At 39.4% G+C, this 23,257-nt stretch overlaps 2 protein-coding genes across 2 annotated transcripts in view; both read right to left on the bottom strand.

The window, feature by feature from the left end:
* mgat4a (alpha-1,3-mannosyl-glycoprotein 4-beta-N-acetylglucosaminyltransferase A) overlaps positions 1-11,032 on the bottom strand; it is a 59,630-nt gene extending 48,598 nt beyond the window's left edge. Inside the window, exons 1-2 of the mRNA XM_079820665.1 lie at positions 10,850-11,032; positions 10,155-10,475 (exon numbers count right to left, since the gene is read on the bottom strand). Of these exons, the coding sequence (XP_079676791.1) occupies positions 10,155-10,248 (94 nt within the window). The 5' untranslated portion in view covers positions 10,249-10,475; positions 10,850-11,032. The remainder of the gene's footprint in view (positions 1-10,154; positions 10,476-10,849) is intronic.
* A 4,421-nt stretch (positions 11,033-15,453) lies between these two features.
* Positions 15,454-23,105, bottom strand: creg2 (cellular repressor of E1A-stimulated genes 2; the record flags this gene model as incomplete). Its single annotated transcript, XM_079821670.1, has 4 exons — positions 22,634-23,105; positions 17,037-17,206; positions 16,773-16,886; positions 15,454-15,595 (listed from the first exon to the last, which is right to left on the bottom strand). Exons 1-4 carry the CDS (start codon positions 23,039-23,041, stop codon positions 15,454-15,456), a joined length of 834 nt encoding a protein of 277 aa, XP_079677796.1. The 5' UTR covers positions 23,042-23,105.
* Positions 23,106-23,257: the final 152 nt, after the last annotated feature.

Genomic DNA, 23,257 nt, shown 5'->3' on the forward strand with positions numbered 1-23,257 from the left:
TTTACTCTCCTAATGCAGTCCCTTGCAAAGCATTCTGGGAACTACAGATCCACTGCCCAGTTTGTTCGTTTCACTCAGCAATGTTAAGTTGACCGAACAAACACTTATTGAGTAAAGCTGACAATACTCATTTTTAGTAGAAACAACTCAGTAAATCTAAGTAAATTGTTACACAAGTTTAAGTAATGTGAACAAGGATGATTTGAGTGCAACTAACAACAGTGAAAGTTCTTTTTTTTTAAATGAAGATTGAAAGAGTTAGGGATGGACTGTGGTGTAGTTCGTTTATAGCCTACATTCAGCTTTTGCCGATTGTATTTTCGCTTCAAAAATTAATACAAGTTATGTTCATTTGTGAATATTTTCACGATGAACAAAACATGTAAGATGTACATCATAAGCTTTTGTTAAATCACAGACCTTATTTTCTGCGATGGTCCAAAAACCAATGGAAAAATCCTATTGGGTTTTTGTTGAGGCGACTTCCGGACTGTACAAAGTAAAAACATCTAAACTGAACTAAAAATAACTAAATAACTGAATAACTTAATCCAGTATTTTGTCTTGTGGAATGTATGTAAATATCTGTTCTGTCAAATAGCTTCATCAGGGCAGAACTAAAAAAAAAATGTGATGATCCATCAAATTAAAAAAAGATGGACATCTTGTAGAATCTGGCTCTGCAAGCGGTATGAGCAGAATTCTATATTTATATAAACAAAAACCGCCATAAAATAAACAGATCAATGATGAAATATGAGAAAGCGGACAGTCATCAAATAGCTGTAAATCTGATGAGTAATCACATTAAACACACACACACACACACCAATGCAGTGTCCATCTGGAAAACGCCCAGTCAGGCCCATTGCGCAAACAAGCATCTACAAAAATCACAGCACTGGTATTATGTTGTCTGTAGTAGCGATGTTTGACTAAAGTGAGCACAGTTGAAAAATAATCCAATCCTATTCCTCCAGAGGGAAAGAGATAAAGAGGAAATGAAAGTCAGAGTGAAAGTGATCTAAAACCATGAACAAAATTACATAAACATCACTGCATTAAATACTGGTTCACTTGAGGATAAACATGGTTTGTGCTGACAGAAATATTATGTGTGGTAATCTGCTGCCGTGAACATGGGACATTAGGAGACACTAGCTAAAGAACTAAATATTTTCCAATTCAACTACTAGTCATACAAGCCATTTGTTGACTAAACGTCTGTTTATGATATTAACTTAATTACTTAAATACACACACATCGGAAAATGGCTTGAGTTTCATTTTTGAGAAGGAATATCAGGCCTATATGTAACATTGCTGACACCGTTCTACATTACAACGAAATACTAACAAAGCTTTAAAATATATATAAAGCACTTATGTGCATGCATAAAGCTTGAAACATTTTAATAATTCCTAAACTGATTCACCATGCCAACCTAACCGAGCTAATGCCTGGGCTCCATTAACCATGCTCTGTCATTGGATTAACCATCTCTGTCAGTGTAATATGGGCTTCTAATGGCCGTGACACAGCAAGCCGATGGCAAAGAACTAGCAGCGCCTAAAGTTGTGTTGTCACCTTGCGTCGGCTGCATCTGGGGTAAAAAGCTGTGTTCGAAACTTACTGCAAAGACTACAGCAGCCTGCCAACTAGAAGGTGCATTCTGCACATGAGTGTATGGAAACAGCTGTCTATTTCAGAAGGTATCAATAGTCTTCCAAAAATGAAAAACAAAACTAGGACTGCAGATATACAAACTGTAAACAAAGCAGTAGCCTAAGCAAATTTTGAAAAACGTTGTTGAAAAGTGGATCGGACCGAGCACCAATACACACTTGTGACCAGCAGTAAGGGGCGTATCCACTCATGATGGGAAGAAGAGAGCTCAGGGGACAAGACATACATTAGCAGAACAACTACAGAAAGAGAGATGGCAGAGAAAAAAAACAACTACTTTACACACACTTCACTTTTATTTTCATGCACTGAACCGTTTGCTAAATTGATCCGCCAATCAGAGTTCTCTCTGTTACTGACAGCCCAATGCACAACATGCTGAATTGGGCAAACTCCTGCCGACCTGAGCGCAATGTGCAACTGCCTGACAGATGCTCACTAACAGGCTGACATTGGCCGATTGCAGACCTTCGGCTTGGAGTCACGGCAAAGCGGCAACCTTCCGGTCTCTCTCTTGAATCAAACACGGAAGTGACTTAAACTGCAATTCATCGACTGGCCCTTGTTGTCGCCGGAGAAAATGGCGTATGGGGGGTAAAATGTATGTTTTTTTGGCAGGGTTGCCTGCTAAAATGCGCATTCCTGGGTCTAAATATCACATAATTGAGGTCGCTTCAACCCACGGACATGGAAAAACCGCCCGTGGGAAAACAGCGAACTTGGCAACACATTTGACAACTAACATTATGCGTCGCTCCGTTGCTCTGATTGGTTGTAGGTCTATCCAGTTGAGGTCTTTCCTGGTTTGGTTGAAACACGCCCCATAATCACAGCCCAACGGAGCAGTATCAGACTCATATTCTGACTAGAATTGAGTATGACAACGTCAGGCTAACAAAAAGTGGTTTTGGTCTGTATAGCTAATTTTGCTCTTCATGACAACTGTGAGGGGGGTGAATTGTGTTATAACTCATCAGTTTAAATTATATTAAGCTTTAAAGTTCAGCATAATTAAGGGCGTGGCCACTTGAGTGACAGGTGGACTGCCGCTGCTGTCAAAACTAGCCGTTTGTCTACTGTCTTGTTAGCCGTCACGTCACCTCAGCTAATTCCAGCCGCTGAACTTGGCCAACCGACAATATCTTCCATCCCAACCGCCAATGCCCCCGACTAGCAACTGCTATGCTACCAGTAGCATATAACATTAGCTCCTTAGCTCGGCGTGATCAAGTTAGCCCCACCCACTTCCCGTCTCTTTGCCCATTTTTGGTTATCCGGGAGTGACGCGCTGCCAAGATGGCGACAGCCAGCTCCGCCCACTTTGGGCTACAAAAATGCTCTTCAGAAACCCACCGGTGACATCTCGGACATCCATTGTTTTATACGGTCTGTGGTCACGGCTCTAAGAGACAACTATACAGCAAGTTTAATATAAAAATATAATTAAACTAGCTTTTATTTCAATATATAAAGTTACCAAATTTGTACTGACATGAAGAGGTTTATTAACATATTAAAGTTGGCATTGGCTATAAATTGCTAAATCAATTTTTGCATAATAACCCTTCCTTGAGTATGTTAATACAATATTCCTATAACGGGACCAAATGTAATGAAACCCAGTCTGTTCCAGTATTTTCCGGTTCTTAATTCCCAAAACCCAACCCTACACCTTTTATACCTACATACCAGAGAGAGAGAGAGAGAGAGAGAGAGAGAAAAAGAGAGAAAGGTGACAAAAGGGAGGCAAATCACACCTGCCAGGAATGACAGCACAAAAGTTCAAGAGACAGCTCTCGAGAACTGCAGCCGTTGGCGCTGGAAAAATGGACCGCATGAGGTGGTGAAACTGAAAAATGTCAAGGGCTGGAAATATACAAGGACTCGGTGACAATGGTTGCGTTCTCCAGCCTAATATGGAGGAAGAATGGTGGAGGAAGCCACAGTGATAAGAGTATAATGATGACTCAATAAGGACTTGCCTGGAATGCTGACAGCAGAATGATCTGGAATGATCTTGGAGCCAGGGCAGGGAATTGTGCAACAACCATCGTCTTGTTCAGAGTAATGTTTATTAATGAGAGCATCCGGTTCCTCACATGCTGAAACTCTTGCTCTCAATCTCAGAGTTCACTGGTTTTCTACTGTAAACCTTTATTTCTCTCTCAACAGTGTGGTTAACACGGCCCCCTCACTCTTCTCTCGACAGGACAAGCGTGGGCTCTTCCTGAAACTAAACAATCCAGCCCCAACAAAAGCACAAGCAATAAGTATATGTGATAAGCGTTGAGTCTCTTCTCTCAGTGAGCTCCATTAGAAAACTGTGCCCTCCCTCACTGCTTCTCCTAGGCTAATCACGCCTTCCCTGCCCCGCTATTTTTGGCCCATTGTATTTTCCTCACACCCTGAGGATGCAAAGCCTCTATGGGCTCAGCGGAGGAGAAGAAAAGAAAATAGGAGGAATAAGCCGATGGTGCAGTTAATTTTAACCTCTAGTACTAGAGATAGGAGAGCAAGTGGAATGATGTAAGGTGCCATCTAATTACTAATATGATTTAGCAGTCAATTTTATCCAAAGGAACTTCCAGCGAACATATTAAAGGGACCCCTGGAGCAACCTAGGGTTAAGTGCTTTGATCAAAGGCATAATGTAGAGTCACAGACCAACACTTATGGGCTCTGAAGCTATAACCTTTCAGTTAAGAGGCCAGATCTTTTACCATGCAACAGAAAACTACAAAAGCCGGTACTTAAAAATATTGTTAATTAAAACAGATGTACAGTAAAAACAGTAATATTGTTAAATAAATAAATAATGTTTAATAAATATTTTCTATTTGAATATACACAGATCAGGCATAACATTATGACCTAATATTGTGTTGGTCCCCTTTTGATGCCAAAACAGCCCTGACCCGTCGAGGCATCAATGAGCCTTGGCCTCCCATGACCCTGTCGCCGGTTCACAACTGTTCCTTCCTTGGACCACTTTTGATAGATACGAACCACTGCAGACCGGGAACACCCCACGAGCTGCAGTTTTGGAGATGCTATGACACCGTCGTCTAGCCATCACAATTTGGCCCTTGTCAAAATCGCTCAAATCCTTACGCTTGCCCATTTTTCCTGCTTCTAACTAGGGATGTTAACCGATGACCGTTTGACCGATGGTTGACCGTATCAACGTTAACCGATCAAAGTTGTCAGTTAAAAAAAAAACAGTGATCTCTAAATTAGGCTATTATAGACAGTGGACTAAACGCTATTACAGTTAGCCATCTCATTCCAAAATCTTTTTGTGTGAAGTGAACAAATCCCTCACACTCAATTTTTCATAACTCGCCTGTTCTTAATAAACCAATAAAAACATTTGCCGCGAGGTCACAGTGTTTGGGTTTGCGCGCTCACAAGGTTTGCAAAAAGTAAACAGGCTAAAACACTCGAGGTTATTGTATACAACATTCCGCATAAGATGGGCTTACATTTGGAAATATATTACATCTGCATCTACAGTGGTAACACATAAGGTGTTGATCATCATCTTTCTTTATTATTGTTAGCACTACCTCAAACTAAAGCTGCGTCTCTTCGGAGCTGTCATTTTCTTAAATGAGCCGCGGCAATGTTTCAAATGAGCTTCTAACGCTAGACAAATGCCTTTATTTTCAACGCGATCACCTTGTACCAAACGATTTCGAAACTAAGGAGCCATTTGTCCTCCGATTACAAACAAGCTCCTCGGCGCCGCGTTTGCGGGACTCATGTTTCGCACTGTAGGGGATTTTAAAAAAGTGACGTGAGTGGAAGGGAGGCGGCGGCGCCGGGACAGTGTGTGTGTGAGAGTGGGAGGCAGAGCGGCAGAGAGATGCGACAGAGTTGCGAAATTGCAGGCGCGGCTCGCGGTTGTTATTTCAAATAGCGCAGCATATTTTAAACTAATCGGTTAACCGGTTTCAACCGGCTAATGAGGCTTGGTGGTCGGTCAAGAAAATGTTTAGTTTTCGCCATCCCTACTTCTAACACATCAACTTTGAGGACAAAAATGTTCACTTGCTGCCTAATATATCCCACCCACTAACAAGCGCCGTGATGAAGAGATAATCAGTGTTATTCACTTCACCTGTCAGTGGTCATAATGTTATGTCTGATCGTTGTGCATTTTAAAATGTAATTTATTCTTATGATACAAAGCTGAATTTTCAGCATCAACACTCCAGGCTTCAGAGTCACATGATCCTTCAGAAATCATTCTAATATGCTGATTTGCTGCTCAAGAAACATTTATTATTATTATTATTAATAATGTTATAAACAGTTGCTTAATATTTCTATGGAAACTATAATTTTTTTAGGACTCTGATAAATTGAAAGATTTTTATTGTTTTTTAAATCAGCATTTAGTTGAAATGGAAACCTTCGTTATAAAAGTCTTTACTGCCACTTTAGATCAATTTAAAGCACTTTTGCTGATAAAACTATTTATTTATTTCAACAACAACAAAATTCTTACAGAGCTCATACATTTGAACCATAGTGTGCACTTTTTATGTTACATAAAAATTAACAAAATACTTTGAAATAATGCAAGTAAATATAAGTTGTTGCTGCTGTATTAAAACAGCATGCAGCAACAATCGTTATTTTGATTAAAGAATCCCCTCCTTTCTTTATCATTATATCTGAACAAACACTAACATGTGACATTTACATTAAGGCTGGGCTTGTCATGAAACAATACATATGTGATTCAATATGTCATGATGTATCACAATACTATAACTGACTCAGCACAGCCCTATTTTTCTTTCCATTTCATGCAGTATTCACTAAAGTGAACAAATCAACTACTCTGACAGGTAGCTAAGAATGAGCAATGCATACCAAGACACCCACAACAACTGCAAAGATGTTGAACTTCTAATCAGGGTGAACTTTAAACCTTAAAGGGAAATAACAGTGCAATCAAGACTGCATTTACAAGATTGTAAATTTGTTTGCCCAACGCCTAAACAAAAAGTTAACACCACTCTATATCATGCAGAGCAGGCCTGACAGAGAAAAAGCACCAGAGCAGCAAGTCAATAAGAGAATTATTCAGACCTGAGTGGCATCGAACTATGTTATAATGAGTCACTACATAACATCAACGCCCTCCACGACCAGGCTTATGAGGGGTGTGCATATGTGGGAGGCTTTCATGTCAATGAATACAGTGACCTTTCTCTCTTTTCCCTGACTACAATATTAATCTGCTAAAGTAGTGCATCACATTTTTTAGATTTAGATTTTTTTTTAGAAGCGGACACATAAGTGTCTCTTTGTACCTTCAAGCTATACGCAGGATCTTCAACAAAATTAGCCTTAACAAGATCAAGAAATAACAGTTTCCCAAAGACAGGTTGAACAGGTTTTTGGGTGAGAGGGAATTTAAGATTCCTCTACAGGACTGTGGTCGTCAATAAAGCCTTGAGTCAAAAGGTTAATTTTGTAGAAAATCCTGTTTATAGCTTGAAGGTACAAATAGACAAATATAATATATACAGTAATCTAAATGTCTGTATAATGTGACTGTAATACTGCTTAATAAAATAATAGAGAGAAAAAAAAAGAGATGTCAATGTAAATACAGAATTCAATTAACCAAAATCAAACAAACTGATGTCCCAAGTACCCATTATAAAGACAAGAGCAAAAAGTCACTCAACCTATACTTTGCATGAAAATGAAATGTGATAACTCATTGCGTGTTATGTTCTCCCAATGTTTTCCCATTTGTTTATGATGGGAATGTAAATGATACGGAATGCAAATTGGTCAGCCTATACATTTGGTTAAATCCTAAGGAGAAATCTTGCATAAAACAGAAGCGAAGATCACCAACAAGCATATAGAACTGTATGTTCTGCTTTATACAACTCTAATCAATACAGGGATGGATTTAACTAGAGATTGATCGGCCATAGAGCAATGAGCTGTCACAATGTTCACCCGAGCTCATTGATTTCCAACAAGGGTACTTGGGGTATTACGCTAAACTTAAATTTCCAACATTAAGGCATCTCCAGAGTTCCTTTTAGACACTTTGTGGCCAGAAACCATGAACTCCTTTAAGGTCAATGTCAACTAGTGCAGCTAACAGGATGTGTTCCCTTAAAGGTGCCCTTCAGCGCTGGGAAGATGAATGTGTATTTAAACTGTGTCATTTATGTAGTAGAAATGTGAAATTATTTTTGAATTTGGTGCCTTCTAGACTGAGAAAAGACAGAAAATTTATTTTTGTCTCATGTGGATAAAAGACAACAACTCCCAGAATGCACTTGCTTCGCTGCCCAATGAGGCCACTCCCAAGCCATGGCTATTGGTTATCACTTGCCCACCGCGCCACCGCCCCCAACGTCGTTTTGATATTCATAGTAATAAAATAATTTCTTTCAGTTAGAGAACAGACACTACAATTAAAAACTGAACGTGTCTTTTCAATAAAGTGTGAGTGAGCCGAACGAAAGTCATGTCACAGACGCAGCAGGAGTCAGATTTCATTCATCACGAAGAGCTGAGCAGAGCTGAGGTAAGCGCAGCAGTCATTCACGGAGCGTGTCCAGTGTGGCGCGTTATCAGATTGCATGTGGAAGCTAAACTTTCATTGGAATTCATTGAAAAGTTGAAACACTCACTTTGCTCCGCACCGCTCCGTTATGAATGCCTGAGCCGAGCAGCAGTGCGCATTTACATGCTGTGAGTGAGATCCCACCCATATGGGCGGGTTGAAAACATGCGGAACTAGCTCCTCTAGTTTCTAGCCTCTGGCCAAAAATCCTCAGATGACGCAAAATGACTTTTTGGCCAGAGGCTAGAGACTACAGGAGCTAGTTCTGCATGTTTTCAACCCGTCAACTAGTTGAAAACATGTGGAACCAAAATACTATATCTACTACAGTTAAAAGCTGCGATAAAATTTGCACACTACCACTTTTTAATAAAAAAAATGGAAATTAAACAAAAAGGTCTGTTTTAAGGAATTGCACATTTTGTATATTCTGGTCCTCTAAATTGATTAGTGAAGTGGCATTCCAGCATGTCGATATTTAATATAAAAGCGTAAGAGTAGGATGCTATTCAGAATTCAGCCTATGCAAATAATGCTCAGGAAGTCACACAAGACAGTCCTTTTATAATTGTATTAATTATTAATTTAGTTCATTTCATCAAAAAATGATGTCATCGTCCAGCTCAGTTCAGTTCTCATGCAACAGCGTCAGTACAGATTAATGATATAGTTGAATATCAAGTGTCCCCAACTAAGCAAGCCAGAGGCGACAGTGACAAGGAACCCAAACTTCATCGGTGACAGAATGGATAAAAAAATCCTTCGGAGAAACCAGGCTCAGTCGGGGGGGGCAGTTCTCCTCTGGCCAATGAATGAACTCGGTGTGATTATGATTCAGGCGAAATCAAAGTAAAGCATATCCGGCAAGTGTGTTTCCAAATGGACACTATCCCATGAGGCTACTGGAATTTTGAATGGTGTGGAAACAAGAGACTGCCTTATTATTGGGAGATACGAGGGTTTGTGACTCTACCATTGGAGAAAGTGTAATGCGACTAACTTGGATCACATGTGCCTTGATAACCAATCACATTACAGCCTTAATGTCATTGAATTTCATTCATAGTGTGACAGTCAATATCTGTTTGCAGATAGAAATGAATGAGAAGTGTCATAAACTGAATCATACCTGTCGTGCAATTGTCTATGACCACTTATAGAACAGCCTTTTTTCGGTGTACACTAAAAATAGATAAATCCAAAATTAATGTTTAAGAGCTGCATAGCTTTCCATGCGTACCACAGCGGTGGCAGGTGTGACCCTTTTCTTTTTCTTTTAAAGTGGCTTTGACTTAACTGACGCTGTGGGTCTCTCACATGACATTGACAAATGTAGTATGTCCGGATTTTTTTCATGCTACTTACATTCATACTATATAGAACATACTTTTTTATCAGTAGCTAAGAAAGTTCTTGATCAGATGTACTACTACTGAGACAGTGTGCAATTTCGGACGCAACAAGTGTTTTATTTTACTCCAGAGTGGGTTTCTCTCACTAGAGAGACAACTGAAAAACCCGGAGCTGGAGCGGCGTGATTACAGAATGATTTGAGTGGGCAGCGGAGAAAACTCTGTTTATCTGTTCCACATGTACACGACTTTCAAGACCAGATTTTAGTGATGCTTGGTGAAGTTTGTTGGGTTTTTTTTTTAACTATTTTCTTTGGCCAGAGAAGTAATAAACCAACTAAAGGGCATTTACTGTGCAGATTAAATTACTGGAAAATAATAAAATGACTGCTGGACTTTCGTAAAAAACTTGCACTTGCAATTGTGCTGTAGCACTGAATATTAAGAACAGCAGCTTTCTTGCTCGTGTGATACAGCATAACTGAATGAATCTCAGAGATGAGCTCACCTTTGCCATTTTGCCAAGCCGTGTACCAGGACAGACTGAGAAACGACGTGAAGAAAACAATAGCAGTGGCAACAGTTCCATGTCTGAGCCTCATCTCATTTCAGCGCCTCCCCGTGCAGCTGCCTCTGGTCCTCCTGATCCAGACGTGCATAGGCGCTTCAGAGGAGCGGACAGGAGCTGACGGGGCCCGGATCATATACTGTCTGCGCCGCGGTCCTCCTCCTCCTCCTCCTCCCCTTGGTCGCTGCTGGAGTCACGAGGCAGCCCAGCGGAACTGATGCATTTCAAGAGAAAAATGTGCAATCCTCATGCCTACCGTTACTGGAAGAGATCATGAATAAATGAAAAATCAGGGAAAGGCACAGAGATCGACATGATAACATACACGGTCCTTGGTTTCGGTCTTTTTTTTACACCGCATTGATAACTAACGTACGTTACATAGTTAAACTGATAGCCGTTTAAATATGTATGCAGTCATATTTCTGAGGAAATGAATCACCAAGAGACATACAGAAATACTGCAGGGGGAATTAATATTGGGGGTGGGGTGATTGAGTAAAATAAATCATTGAATGGATAAGGAAAGCCCCATAATTCGGGGCTGTAAAATAAACAGAGTTGACTACCTGTCGGAGGACCCCAAAATATGTCAGACAGGCATGATCAACAGCCCCAAGTTCAACACTTCTTACCTTTCAGCCTGCTATTGAACAACCAACCGGCCCGGCTCGAGCTCATAAGAACTATCCAGAAGAAGAAGAAACCGAGCAGAAACACGTTTTGTAATGTTCCGTTAAAATAGCAAAATTAGACGCACCGTCCTGCCAGAATCTTCAGCGGTGATGTGATCTCTCAATCAAGCTTTGTTGAAGACCACACCCACAGAAAGCTACGATCGCCCACCCAGAAACGTGATTGGCTGGAGTCATCAAACCGCGCCCATCGCTGACGTTGATTGGCTGGAGTTAGCACGCAGCTCCTGTCTGCCGCCACACGGCGGACTGAACCCATCGCACATTCACTCGAGTATTATTTATTTATTTATTTACTGTTACTATTTTTGTTGTTATTTTGTAGTCATTTGTTGCGTGTTTTTTCACTGAATAAAGCATTAAAAAACACTCAAGTCATTTTACAAGATTAAAGATTCCATTTAAAATTAGTGAATGACCCTAAATTTCAATTAATGAGAAACTATATGTGTAATAAGAAGGACATTAAATATGAATATATAATGAAAATTGAATGTTGTATGTTTGTTGTATTGTCAGTAGTCAGTCATTAAAAAACATTAAATTCACATTTTAAAGAGGAATCTAAATACTGACTGGAAGTGGTAACATGATAATATATTTAAATGTCATGTTTTTTATTATTTTATTATTTTATTTATTTTTATTCATATTATTAGGAAATTGAAATTATGACATTTTTAATTTTATATATTGTGAAAGCTACCCATACCCAATTTCCTGAGAATATTTATACTACACATACAATACTCATTTATAACAAAAGAAAAAGTCATGTGTCATATTTATATATTTAGATGCGTGCATGCCATGTATGCTGTCTGAATGTGGGCGCCAGAGGGCACACACATTTAATGAATAATTGATTGGCTTATCTGACCTTCACTGCCACTGATAGCTTGTGGGCCTGAGCCTTTATTATATGCAACCATCTCTCATTCTTTTAATTTATCGTTCATATCTTTTCCTTTAATTTCTGCTAATCCTGTTATTTTTAAATGTAGGGTCATCAAAAGTGGTATTACTGCGACCCATACCAATTGCAGTCTGTATTCAAGCCTATACTTATGCTTTTGTCTTTTCTAATTTCTCATTGACGTATAGACTGTGACCTTTCTCACTAGTCTATTTTTATTTCTATGCATATCTCTTCCCTTTCAACACCAAAGCCTGCAATTTAGTCATACATTCATCCGTTTCTTGTTGTGTAACTAAAAGCAGTGCTACCCTAGATATGTGCCTGTGATTATTTTTACTCTGTTGACTCACATTAAAACAAATTAATTCTAGCTCTGTTTCTCTGTGGGTCCCACAGAAAAAAGTGGAGATGATTAATTATAACCTGCACAATTTTTAATTTTGCTCAAGCCAGATACTGTGTTACGTAAGACAGTTTTACTGTCTCTCAGGAATACTATTTTAAGCTTAATTCTGTATTATATAATCACATTACTCCAACCAATCAATCCTTTTTGTAATCTACATTATTAGTTTTTACATCAAAACACAAAAACGCAAAACAGCAAAATGAGCAACTGCCCCTTCCACACAATATATCATTTATTAAATAGTTTTTACTTTATTTGTGCAGCACATGTATATCATTGTGAAGAGGTTTTGCAAGGCACAGACAGATATTTGAGATATTTCACATTAGGTAGCATTACATATGAGGTCATGTACTGTACAGTAAGTCACTGTTCATGAGAAGTTAATGCAGACCCAAAACTTAACTTGAAATGTAGGAAAGCATTAGATGCTATAAATACAACTGAAAAACTCTCTTTTTTGCACACAAAAGCATAACTTGTATTCCACACTTCAGCGGTTAATTAAATTTCAGACCTTCAGACTTCACAGTAAAGTGAGTCTCATAGAAAACATTTATTTATATATATATATCTTTTCTTTGCGTACTGAAGAATTTAGTATAGAATTTACATTTCTTTGTAAAGGCCTATAGGAGAAATGTTAAGTTTAAAGGTCCCATGGCATGGCATTTTTCTATTATTTTATAGTGTTTTCTGAGGTGTACTTATATTATTAGTATGATTTTTACATCATAAAATGTCATAATTTAGAAATAAAAGGCATTTTTTCTATACTGCTGTTTGCCCTGTGGCTGAATGCCCTGCTTCAAGAGGCGTGTCTGCTGTGAGACTTCAGTAAAAACGCCCACTGTTGTGATTGGCTGACATCTTTGCATTTTAAATGAGCGGAGGGGGCGTGGTTTAACGAGGCACGAGCAGGCACGAGTCTGCCAGAGAGATGGATGGACCTGTGTTCACTTCTCATCAGTTCTCTCAGCATGTCTCAGTTCAGGGTGAACTGTTGTAGTTACTAGCATATACTTCAGGTTATTCGTTTATTTCTAGTCGGAGGGGCTGTCACTCATGTCAGAAAGTTAGTAACTTTAGTAAATTATGGATCAGCGCTGACTCGAGACGCGAACCGTTTAGAACGATTCAGTCCGATTTGGTGAACTGGTTCGGTTCACTAAAAAGAACCGATTCAAAAGAATGATTCGTTCGCGAACCGGACATCACGGAGATGAAGCGATTGCTAACAAAGTTATTTATAGTAACTACTGAGTTATGAGAGCGCTGTCAGTCAGCGCGAGTTTATTGTGTTTGTATCTGAGAGTTCTGAATAAACACGAGTCCCAGTCACACCGAGTCCTCTTCATCATTATTCTACCAACTTTGTAACACATGCAAAGTACCATTACAGCGAGATGAACGAGTTAGTAAGTGTTGAGTATAGCATTATTTCTAGATATGTTCCAATCATATGAATAGCGTCATTGACGCGCATTGAGTAACGTTACACAGCGCAAACAAAGACACAACAGCAGTAATTGAATGTAATCCAGTTTATTGTGGGGAAAGCTGGCTAGCCTAGCCGGATACCCTCACGCTTACCCTCCTTCTGCTTAATCTCACGCCGCGTTTGGTGCCTCCGCTGTGGGCCAGATGCAGTACTGGGGGTCGGGGATGTTGGAGGCCGAGCTTCGGCGTGTGTGAAGTTTATCTCTAAAGATGTGACTGCTGATGTTAAACAGAAAAGACTGTATGCACATTTTAGAACAGATAGACGCGACAAGGACGTACAAAAACACTGACTCACAAGATAGAAAACACGAAAACACTGTTCTGTCGGGAGAGAGAGAAGCCGCAGCGTGTGCACGAATAATAAATAATTAGCTACACATAAGAAATCAATGATCACAGATCAGAAGGAACTGAAGAAAGACTTCTGTTTTCATTTGTACATCCAAACACTGAGAAACTGCTAGTGTTCACTCGTTCACAAGTAACGTTAATGATCTCGAGTGTTTGCATGGGCGTGCCAGATTCTCTGGGCGGGGGAAAGGGAGGAAACCGTTCCTGCTTGGACGTCAAACCAGGAGACTTCAGGATTGGCTAGTCTGGCCTGTCATTTTCTCAAAGGCAGAGAGAGACAGCCAGAACTCGGTTTTACACCGATCAACATTTCTATCCACTTGGGGACAATATTCAGTCTAGGGGAACTCATATTAATGTTGAAATACCTCATAAAATGAAAATTTCATGCCATGGGACCTTTAAGTGATTTGATTGTTTATGTTTATTAAATTAATAGCTTTCCTTTCAATACAGTGTCTACAGCATATATGTGATAAACTACCAAAAGTTTATATTTTCATTACTTACTTACCCTTATGTTGTTCCAAACCTGTACGACTTTCTTTCTTCTGTTGAACACAAAAAGATATTTTGAAGAATGTTGGTAACCAGAGAGTTGATGGCACACATTGACTTCCATTGTAGGAAAAAAAACGGGGTCCATCAACTGTTTGACTACCAACATTCTTCCAAATATCTTATTTTGTGTTCAACAGAAGAAAGAAACTCATACAGGTTTGGAACAACCTGAGGGTGAGTAAATGATGGCAATTTTCATTTTTGGTTCAACTATCCCTAAGTGCCCCTATTATGCTTTTTCCGATTTTACCTTTCATGTAGTGTGTAATATAGCGGTTTGTGAATGTAAAAGGTCTGGTTAGCTTTAAATACTAAAGTGCAGAATAGGAGCAGATAAGAGCAGAATAGGATAAGGGCAGAAGAGGCTCTCAGAAAGGAGGGATTTAGAGAGACCAAATCCTTTATTGAACCGTTTCAGACACTGTGAGACAAGAGCTATATTGTATATTATGAGAAAATTAAAGTGTTTTTTTGGCCTTGGATGCATGCATGCCTGCCTCCAAAACAAGATTAGGAATCTTTATTTTTTATTTTTTAAATAGCATAATTGGGGCACTTTAAGTAATTGTGGAATTATTCTATCGATAATGTTAGGCTTCCTTGGACATAATTCATACATTCAACGAATCCTCAGGAAAAACGTTAGGAGAAAAATCCTGAGGCACTGAACCGGTATCATGGTCAGGACAAAAGCCACTATTTGAAAGTAGTTTGTAAGAAAAACATAACCACCTTCTCTCCATAATCAGTTCAGTTCTGTTTGTACCTTGTTCATTATATAGGGGATGCTGCCGTTTTTTCTCAGAAAGGTGTCGCTTTGAAATATTCTTCAAGCGGAATGACAGAGACTCCTCCAACCCAGTCCTGCAGCCAAACTTGCTGCAAAACCAATTTCATGAAAAACCAGTTATGTCCAGGGGGCCACTTCTTCATAACAGGATGCCTAAACAAAGCACATGCCACAATTAATACACACACACACACACACACACACACATACACATAATATACATATACATATATATATATTTGCAGACACACTGCTTACCCAACTAAAAACAAAACAAAAAAAGACATAAAAAAACCTTCCATTGGTTAGTATCATATCCTTATATATCCTTATCCTAAACATTTCAGATATAAGTAGGTGCACAATTGCATCAGATACAAAAAATAGGGGGAACAGTCTTTAATAACTCAGAAGAACATACAGGAGAAGAAAAAAAACAACTACACTAAAACATTGATGAGACCGAACGACTGAACACAACTGAACACCGGTACACATTGTATGATTTTGGGCTGTCCCAGATGAAAGATGACCAATCATGGCGATTTCTGTGGTCATGACTGCTATGCTTTGGTCCTACGTCTAATAGTGAGAGAGGCTCAAAGACGGCCATTGTCACGGTCTTGCGACCAAAGATAGCCTGTGAGAATTTTCTGACAATGTAAGAAGTTTAGCATGATCACCGCAAAGTGTGTTTGCTGCTATGACCTACATCTACTGAATAGCCAATACAAATGCAACATGAAAATGGCATATTGATCAACGCGACATGGCCCTTAAACTGAAAAATACTTACCTCAAGCTCCATTTTCAAAATTGACCAGCCAAGTTGGTCTCTTTTCCCTAGCCATATTCTCCTCTTTGGCTTCCTCCTCATTTTTCATCGCAGATAAAAACCACAATTGCCAAAGTGTGATTTATCTTGCTCTATTTGTTAACCACTAGCGCATACTGATTTTTTCTTGTACACTAACTTGCATCGTAGCCTAAAATCCAATAGGCGTCATCATCATACAGTCTACATACATGTCGTACCCAAGTTTATTAGATCCATGTCATACAGTGAGATTTGTAAAGGATTTTGTAGGATTGCCGAAATTCTAGTCTGTAGCAGGCATTAAATACACAGGGAGATTAATCGACGTAAAACAGAACAGGTGCAGGAACTAATTAACAGCATGGAAAACTAATGATAACTGGGAACTAATGATAAATGATAACTACAAAACACAGGACACACGGTGAAAACGAAACCAAAACAGAACATAACAGAATAAACATGTTACAGTTCACAGCTGTGTGACTGTATGATTTAGAATTAGCATATTACCTGGAGAACATAGCCTCTTTGGCAAAGTCAAGCTCATCTGGTCCCACTTCTACCATTTTACCAGTCAAAGTGAGTCTAGCGCATCTGGGGTCCTCAGGGTCATAAACCTGCTTCCTTTTGCACGAAAACGTGAGCACAGAAGAAAACACATCAATTAAATCATTATACAAAACACATTCAGCGACTAAAGTGGTCCATGTCAAAGCGAGATATGTATTAAATGCAAAGGAATTGAATTCCAACCATATATGCAAGTAAACACACCTGCAGAAATCTCCCTCTGCCTCAGAAAACGTTAAGGAGGAAAAAGGGAAGCTGCGAAGATCCGTTACAGTGTTGTCCATTGGCGTCACATAAAAATAAGGAACGCCAGTGCTGTTGTCAGGTGGACCGTCACTGACAGAGAAGATGTTTCCAAACGGCAGTCCTTTGATCTAAAAAGGGGGAAATAAAACGGCCCAAATTAAAGACCTCATTTTGTACATGTACATGTGATTGCACTTAATACAAGGCTTCTCAACCTTTTGTCCACAACATTATTCAAAGGCCCCATGACTTTTCCAGTCATACATGATTCACTGGATAAGGATTAAAGTCACCATGAAATCAAAATGGACAAATCTTGTTTTTTTTATGGAATACTGCACTATTTATTTTAGGGATGCTCCGATCGATCGGCATCGGCCGATAATCATATTTTATGACTCGATCGGTACTCACTAACTTGGCCGATCTCACAAACCGATCACAATTTGATTATGTCATCGCGTGAGGGCGTACATGACGCGTGGGGTAGTAGAAAAAATTCAAACTAGAGCTTTGAAGGCAGAAGTGGAGAAGGGTTCCATGTGAACAGCAATTGTTCCAGTGAACATGGGTCAGTCGGTCCTAAGGGATGGGCGAATGCCGTTTGGAAGTATCGATATACAGTAGTTTGATAGCTACAAACGCATCTGAAAAATAGCGGAGTACGTAGAATGAGCTGATGCAGGGAAAGTGCATGATACAATTTGTCCTAAACATGACACATGCTTTATATTAAGGACTTTAAAATAACTGGTAAGATATTGTTAACACGTATAGTTTAAGCAGCTTGCCCTGTCAGACGCTCTGAGAGATACTTGTGCTGACAGACAGATAAATACCTGCAGTGTTTAATGCGTTTGGAATGTGGTGCTTTCCTCAGTGCATAACTTACATTTCACAGGTATATTCTCCATCTGTAAATGTTAGGAAGTAGGGCTGTACGATTAATCGAAAAATAACCGAAACCGACATTCAGAGCCTCTAACCGCCGTATTTTTCCCATGTCGGTTATTTCGGTTTTCACGTGACTCTGCCCCGTCAGTCGCATCAAGTGCAGTTTGAAGGCACACAGAGAGATGCAGGAATAGTTATCTGTGTTTATAGATGCCCAGACTCACTATAGTAACAGCATGTTTTACACAGTTTATACAGGTCAGTTAATTGCTGTTCTTATAGCCTACGCGCTGACACACACACACACACACACAAACACAGAGACGGCGCGCGCAAGCGCTGAAGCCGCTTTCACTTTCGTGCTCATAAAGTTTGTCAAGTAAATGCGTTTAAAGGCTTGCCAGTTTCAACATTTAAAGCGAATGTGAACTATTTAACAACAACAATACGGAAAACTTCTCCATTCAGTGCTCAGCTTTTTTCAGTGACACAGAGCCGAGCCGTGTCGCGTTTCTGAAAACGCGCGCGCCCTGAAGGCAGACCTCTATCACATGCGTTCTCACACAGCTTTGTCATTTGTATGTGGTTTAAGCACTGCCAGTTTGAACATTAAAGCCAGTTCAAACAGAAATCTGCTCCATAGACAATAACTGCTGAAAGTGAACCATTTCCTTCAAGTATTTTAAAATCACAATGCACTTTTTCATTAGAAAAAAAAATTCCACCTTTAATGGTAGAAAATATTTACAGTACAAACCTTATCAGTGAACTTACTCAAAAACCTTATGAGGGCAAAAAAAAAAAAGCAAAATATTCGTTCATTAATCGCAATCGAGGTCAAATGTTCAATTAATCGAGGTTTTTATTTTTGGTCAAATCGTTACAGCCCTATTAGGAAGTCATGCAAATATGTCCATTCTGCTGTCAGGAGACCACGAGCCTTCTGCATGTGTGAATCTCCGCTAAAATTCAGACTTCCGCGAGCCCAGCCACGCGTATCCGCGCCAAACAGACGGAGCGCAATATAACGCAATAATTCGGACTAAAATATACATATTTCTAAAATATTTGTTGTTGGACAATAAATGTGCCATATGTAGAATTTTAAACCTACAAGTATGTATATTTTTATGAAAGTGACCATTATAATTGGGTAATCAAATATAGGCTAATATGATTTTGTTTTTATTTTCATTTTTAGTTCAGTGAATTTAAAAACAAAATTATTAATACATGCCTACATTACATTCACCGTATTTGTTTATAGCCTTCAATATCAACATTGTTTTTAGGACATCACTGGGCAGGATGCAAAATAAAATTATTATTAAAATAAATACAGATTTTTTTTTTTTTATCCAAATAGAAAAACGTAGAAAATACAGCCCTATTAAGTATCCTGATATGCATAGTGTTGTGCAGAAACCCCATTTAAAAGGCATATTAAAATGTTCATTGTATAATGAATAATTTTTGTGATTATTTACCCTGTTAAAACAATAGTTACATTACATTACATAATTACCATAAAAATATAATAAAGGCAACATTTATAGTTTTTCATTTATTTTCTTTTTTTTATCTGAAAAAAAGGTTAACAGTGATCAGAGAGCTTACAAATCAGTGAAGCATTGGAATCGGGATCGGTATCGGCCGATCACCATGACAAGAAATCGGTACTCGGTATCGGCAGCAAAAATCCTGATCGGAGCATACCTAATTATTATACATGATTTGTCCATGCACACTGCACATCATTGTTTTTTTTTATTTAGGTGCCCTTGTAATATTTAATAAAAAAAATATTTATAAGCAGAACTCTTGCTGTGACATCTCTTCTATGATGACAAATTTACTGGCGGAAGGGCGGAATCAATCTGTCACTCACATGACATCACAGCAATAGCAAACCACAACCATCCAATCAAAAAATGGACAAAAATAGGTCACGCTCTACATTTTCTCTTGTTTGAGAAGCTGTTTCATTCATATGTTTGTCACAGTAGGTAAAAAAATAAGACTATTGCAACTTCCGTTTCTTGCCGATTTTAAGCCTAAGGATTTTTTTAAAGCATTTTATTCACAATTTCTACCCAATAAAATATTTTTGGGATAGAAAAAAAAGAGTACATTAAATATTATTGTAAAAACGCAAATGGGACCTTTAAGGGATAGTTCACCCAAAAAATAAATGTAGGCTACCCCATGATTTACTCACCCTCAAGCCATCCTAGGTGTATATGACATTCTTCTTTCAGACGAATACAATCGGAGATATATTAAAGGTCCCATGGCATGAAATTTTCATTTTATGAGGTATTTCAACATTAATATGAGTTCCCCTAGCCTGAATATTGTCCCCAAGTGGATAGAAATGTTGATCGGTGTAAAACCGAGTTCTGGCTGTCTTTCTCTGCCTTTGAGAAAATGACAGGCCAGACTAGCCAATCCTGAAGTCTCCTGGTTTGACGTCCAAGCAGGAATGGTTACTTCCCTTTCCTCCACCCAGAGAGTCTGGCACGCCCATGCAAGCGCTCGAGACGAGATCATGGGTTGTGAACGAGTGAATGCTGGCAGTTTCTCAGTGTTTGGATGTACAAATGAAAACAGAAGTCTTTTTTCAGTTCCTTCTGATCTGTGATCAGTGATTTCTTATGTGTAGCTAATTATTTATTATTCGTGCACACACTGCGGCTTCTCTCTCTCCCGACAGAACAGTGTTTTCGTGTTTTCTATCTTGTGAGTCAGTGCTTTTGTACGTCCTCGTCGAGTCTATCTGTTCTTAAATGTGCATACAGTCGGGAGTTTCTGCTAAACATCGGCAGACTCACATCTCTTTAGAGATAAACCTCACGCACGCCGAAGCTCAGCCTTCAACATCCCCGACCCCCAGTACTGCATCTGGCCCACAGCGGAGGCACCAAACGCGGCGTGAGATTAAGCAGAAGGGGGGTAAGCGGCTAGCCAGCTTTCCCCACAATAAACTGGATTACATTCGATTACTGCTGTTGTGTCTTTGTTTGCGCTGTGTAAGTTACTCAATGCGCGTCACTGACGCTTTTCATATGAGTGGAACATATCTAGAAATAATGCTTTAATCAAACTTACTAACTCGTTCATCTCGCTGTAATGGTACATTGCATGTGTTACAAAGTTGGTAATAATGATGAAGACTCGGCGTGACTGGGACTCGTGTTTATTCAGAACTCTCAGATACAAACACAATAAACTCACGCTGACAGACTGCGCTCTCATAACTCAGTAGTTACTATAAATAACTTTGTTAGCGATCGCTCCGTCTCCGTGATGTCCGGTTTGCGAACGAATCATTCTTTTGAATCAGTTCTTTTTAGTGAACCGAACCAGTTCACCAAATCGGACTGAATCTTTCTAAACGGTTCGCGTCTCGAGTCAGCGCTGATCCATAATTTACTAAAGTTACTAACTTTCTGACATGAGTGACAGCCCCTCCGACTAGAAATAAACTAATGACCTGAAGTATATTCTAGTAACTACAACAGTTCACCCTGAACTGAGACATGCTGAGAGAACTGATGAGAAGTGAACTCAGGTCCATCCGTCTCTCTGGCAGCAGCTTGTGCGTCATAGACCTCGTTAAACCACGCCCCCTCCGCTCATTTCAAATGCAAAGATGTCAGCCAATCACAACAGTGGGCGTTTTTACTGAAGTCTCACAGCAGACACGCCTCTTGAAACAGGGCATTCAGCCACAGGGCAAACAGCAGTATAGACAAAATGCCTTTTATTTCTAAATTATGACATTTTATGATGTAAAAATCATACTAACACTATAAGTACACCTCAGGAAACACTATAAAATAATAGAAAAATGCCATGCCATGGGACCTTTAAATAATGTCCTGGCTCTTCCTAGCTTTATAATGGCAGTGAATAGAGGATGAGATTTTGAAGCCCAAAAAAGTGCATCCATCCATCATAAAATATACCCAAACGGCTTCATTGGGTTAATAAAGTCCTTCTGAAGCGAAGTGATGTGTTTGTGTAAGAAAAATATCCATATTTAAAACTTAAACTAAAATAACTAGCTCCCGACAGACGGCCGGGTATTTGTGGCAACAGCCAACAAAACATTGTATGAGTCAAAATTATCGATTTTTCTTTTATGCCAAAAATCATTAGGATATTAAGTAAACAAAGTAAATGTTCCATGAAGATATTTTGTAAATTATAATTAGTAGTAATATGCATTGCTAAGGACTTCATTTGGACAACTTTAAAGGCGATTTTCTCAATATAGATTATTTTGCTCCCTCAGATTCCAAATTTTCAAATAGTTGCATCTCAGCCAAATATTGTTCCATCCTAACAAACCAAATATCTATGGAAAGTTTATTTATTCAGGTTTCAGATGATGTATGAATCCCTTAAGACCCTTATTACTGGTTTTGTGGTCCAGCGTACAGGTTCACATGTTAAAAGTAGTATAAGTAGGCAGAGTAGCATACTAGTATATCGAATTCAGCCATCTAAAATGTGTAGTGTTGGTGTGCCTCCAGGAACAGGGTTGGGATTTATTTATTATTTTTTTAATAGCTGTAACTATTATAACAGAGCTGCAACTAAAGTTTACAGGAAAGTAGATCTCCCGACTTAATGCACTATATTAAATAAAGCATCACCTGTTCCTGTGTGGAGATGGTTGCCAGGTGACCCCAGTCGCTGTAATGCGCCATGTATCGCGCTACTCTCGCCGTCTCCTCGTGCGGCGGAGGCGTGGGGATGCTGGACGGCCCCTTCACCTCCTCCATACGGTATGAGAACACACGGGACGCGGATGACACATCCTCGCTTTTCGATATCTGGTCAGGTTTCTTCTCTGAACCGTCCCGGTATACAGAGGACGGATAGGCTTGTTTCCAGATCCCGATATTGTCGACGAGCACAGCGGGCGCCTCGTCCGAGTGCGTGTCCAGTTCTTCATCCACCACATCACTGGTGGCAGCCCATGAAACCGAGCTTCTGATGGTGTAACACTCACCGACACATAATAGTGTCTTTACCGCAATGACAAGATGAAGTAGTTGCATAGTGTTTAGATTCACTTGCGCTGTGCCCTTTCAAACTGCATGTTTGTTTCGCAACTGTAGATATGGCGTTACGGTAGTGGCCTGAAACTTTGTTGCTTCTGAAACAGCGCCACCACATGGACCGCCTGAGAACTGCACATGGCTGACCTTCACCTGTGCCGTTACTTTTGCTATTTTATTTCCACAGTATCTCACAGTAGCCACCGTTTCCAAATG

Source organism: Gobio gobio (assembly GCF_949357685.1).
Source record: "Gobio gobio genome assembly, chromosome: 7".
NCBI lineage: Eukaryota > Metazoa > Chordata > Actinopteri > Cypriniformes > Gobionidae > Gobio > Gobio gobio.